At 32.3% G+C, this 3692-nt stretch overlaps 1 protein-coding gene across 1 annotated transcript; it reads left to right on the top strand.

The window, feature by feature from the left end:
- The first annotated feature begins 329 nt into the window (after positions 1-329).
- On the top strand, positions 330-1770 carry LOC145248695 (uncharacterized). Its single transcript, XM_080110351.1, has 2 exons — positions 330-1311; positions 1439-1770. Exons 1-2 carry the CDS (start codon positions 330-332, stop codon positions 1768-1770), a joined length of 1314 nt encoding a protein of 437 aa, XP_079966477.1.
- The last annotated feature ends 1922 nt before the right edge of the window (positions 1771-3692 follow it).

The raw sequence follows: 3692 nt of genomic DNA, 5'->3' as shown, positions 1-3692 counted from the left end.
TTGCCCCGATGAAAAGAATGAATTTAAAAACATTCTCCAGTATGTCTAAAAAATCAAATCATCATGTCCACGGAAAGGATATCACTTTGGAAGCAGATAGAAATCTCCTAGCAAGATTGGTTGTGATTGGTAGAATCCGGAACATTAATCTTCAAGAATTACTGTCATATTCCTTAGGTCCATTACCATTGTCCCTTGCAAATTCACATGGATCGTTGGTTAAAACTAATAAAACTAATAAAGCAAACTTACTTCATGCTTTAGAAAGCCATGCTAACAATCCTATTGTTGAGAACCCTATAGTAGGTGGCATATATATAGTGGATGGTATGTCGCTGATACACCAATTAAATTTGCACAAATTACAAGGAGAGAAAACATTTCTTAATCTTGCTCTTGTTATTTTGAAAAGTTTAGTGAACAGGGCAAAATCGAATCATTCTAAAGAAATTCATTTTGTTACTGATACATACCAGCAGATCTCTATAAAAAATATCGAGAGGGATAAAAGAGCTGCTACTAGCTCTCAGATAAGAATCCATGGTCAGCTCCTTCCTCAGCAATGGAAGAAATTTCTTTCAAATGGAGAGAATAAAAAGTCCTTAATAGAATTCTTGGATGAAACATGGTCTAATGTTTCAACATCAGAGCTTAGAGGAGTGAAGGTATTCTTGGCGCATAACAAGAAATGTCATTCCTTCTCACCTGGAAAAGAGGCAAGTGATATTGTCATCCGGTTAGAAGAGACAAAACTTTGTAGCTCACAAGAAGAAGCTGATACACGGATTTATTTGCATGCTTCTTTTGCAGCCAACACTAGTACGGATGTAATCATTATGAGTCCTGATACCGATGTGTTTGTAATTGGAGTTTCTTTACAAAATCTTATTCCCGCACATTTATACTTCCACACAGGAAGAGGAACAAATTTGCAAACAATAGACATCAAGATGATAAAAGACAACATTGGAGAGTCTGTCAGTCAAGCCTTGATTGGTCTACATTGTTTTACAGGATGTGATAGTGTCAGTTCATTTTACGGAAAGGGCAAAAAGAAAGCACTTAGTTTATTACTGAGAGAGAATGAGTTTTGTTACGCATTCAGTGATCTTGGTAATGAATTTTATGTGAAACCAGACACAGCAAAATCATTGGAAATGTTTGTTTGCAGGTTGTATGGCCAACAAAATGTCACAAGTGTTAATGAAGCCAGATACAACATGTTTAGATTCCAAAGAAAATTGGAAATCACAATGCCTCCAAATCAAGATGCCCTGAGTGAACACATCAAGCGAGCTAACTATCAAGCAGGTACGTTTTATAAATATTTAATTTCCAATTATATGTAAAAATTAAATATATGGAGTTTCATTGTTATTTGCTTATTAGAAAGGATGAAAATTATTCAATATTAATGTTAATTTCTTTCTTTTTTCAGGTGTCTATAAAAGGAGCCTCCATGCAAATCCTGATATACCATCCCCTGATTGTCATGGATGGAAGATAGAAAATGGAGATTTAGTAATCCATTGGATGAATCTTCTTCCTGCTCCAGACAGTTTAATGGATTTAATTAACTGCTCTGCCAAATGTAAAAAAAGTCATTGTAAAGACGTTAACATTTGTACATGTCTCCAAAACAGGGTCCCATGCACAGATATGTGCAAGTGTGCAAGAGATTCTTGTTATAAAATTAGTAAAAACATTGGACATGATGATGATGACACTGATGATGGTGATGACGACGACGATTATGATGAAGTGGCATAAGCAGTGATCAGTTTTAAATAAAAGCATATATGATCTTATTTACTAACATGTTGTTTGTTTAACTTTCATTAAAAATGCCTTTTTGTCCTTTAAATCTGTGTTATTATTCATAGATTCAAAAAAATACTTTTTAATGAAAATTGACAAACATTGTATATTTTACCAAGTTGATGTGTATAAAAAATGACACAAAATCGCAGCTCTACCTCAGTTTTAAGCGACCTTGTTACATACAAAATATAGCAATAGATTTGTATGACTAATAATATTGGTAGACTATAGGTGTCTCTACATGAGAAATATCAAAATGTAAATCTATTTCTTTAGTTATCCACAGAAAAGATTGAAGTTGTTTCAAATAAGATGTTTGAAAAAAGCTTTTTTAGAAAAATCTTCCCTATTTTGAAGCATAGTAAATATATTAAGTCCAATATTTATGTATTAAATGATGAAGAAATAAATTGGGAATAAAATGTGCTAAACTAGATGTCTGTATTGTTATCGGTTTGTGTGCTACTAAGGTTTAAGCAAGTCATAATGTTCTATTTGATGATTGTCGGCCATCTTTAAATATGGCCGCCGTTTTCATTAATGCGCAACATTTGTGCTTGTGAAAAAAATATGATGTTCAGGAGTCTATTGGCATTCATTTGACACCATTTTTTCTTCCACCCCCAACCGAGGTCACAGAATCAAAAATCTAGAGGGATTTTGACCTTTGGGCCCATAGCCTAGTATACACACACATAGATACGTAATACTCGCATACAGTTATAACATGTTTATATTTATACTCACATACGCAGTTATATCAATGCAAGGACCCTAAAACACGAACATCTATGTACATATCCGCATATTATATATGATGACTATTATTATGCTAAAACTAATAATATATTATCCCACTAACACTTCTAATAATAATAGTAATTATAATATTAATAATATTCTTAACACTAACGATATCAATAATAATAACAATAATAAGACTGTCGATTGGGAACTTTAAAAAAGCTGTGGCCCCCAACCGGATACACGTCTCAATTAAATATATATATATATATATATATATATATATATATATATATATATACGAATACTAGCATACACACAATATACACACACACACACTCAGACTATCCGGAGGCGCGAACACATATCCCCATCCATACGTGTCCCCAAATCCCCACATATATATATACGAGACACATAGACATATAGATATCAATATAGACTCACGCATATACTTGCATATATATATATACACAGATGGACACACAGATACTCGCTCACCCACAACGCATAAATACACAGCAATACATGCACAAGTACAAAAAAAAATTAATAATAAGGCGCCTTTTAACTTCAGTAGTGTGGTAACCCCTTTATATGAAACAACGTATTATTATAGTTTACACAGTCGTATATATACATACATACATACCGTACACGCGTATATACTCAGACACCAGTACATTCTAGTAATATACATTACTACAATCATCATATACGAGACAGCCTATTTTAATAGTTCAGATATATATAATATATATATATGCATATATATATACATACATACCCATACACATACATATATATACATATATACACATATATATATGCACACATACATACACATACACATATACACACATATACATATATATATATATATATATATACATACAACCGGAATAGAAAGGTATATATATATTGTTGTACTTACCTTTTTTTTACCCACGTATATATACATATACATACGGATCATATACACATACATTCACACACCACAAACTATCCACATGCATACATTATTTCAAGGTTCACCCAACAATCTAGTCCCCGTTTGGTTCAAATATACTATCATGCAGGTATTTATTTAGGTTCGTAATATAATATCTGACTGAGAAAATAGAATA

This window comes from Euprymna scolopes, chromosome 27, assembly GCF_053919585.1.
Source record: "Euprymna scolopes isolate OS-2025 chromosome 27, ASM5391958v1, whole genome shotgun sequence".
Taxonomy (NCBI): domain Eukaryota; kingdom Metazoa; phylum Mollusca; class Cephalopoda; order Sepiida; family Sepiolidae; genus Euprymna; species Euprymna scolopes.
This window is presented reverse-complemented; position numbering and strand designations above follow the sequence as displayed.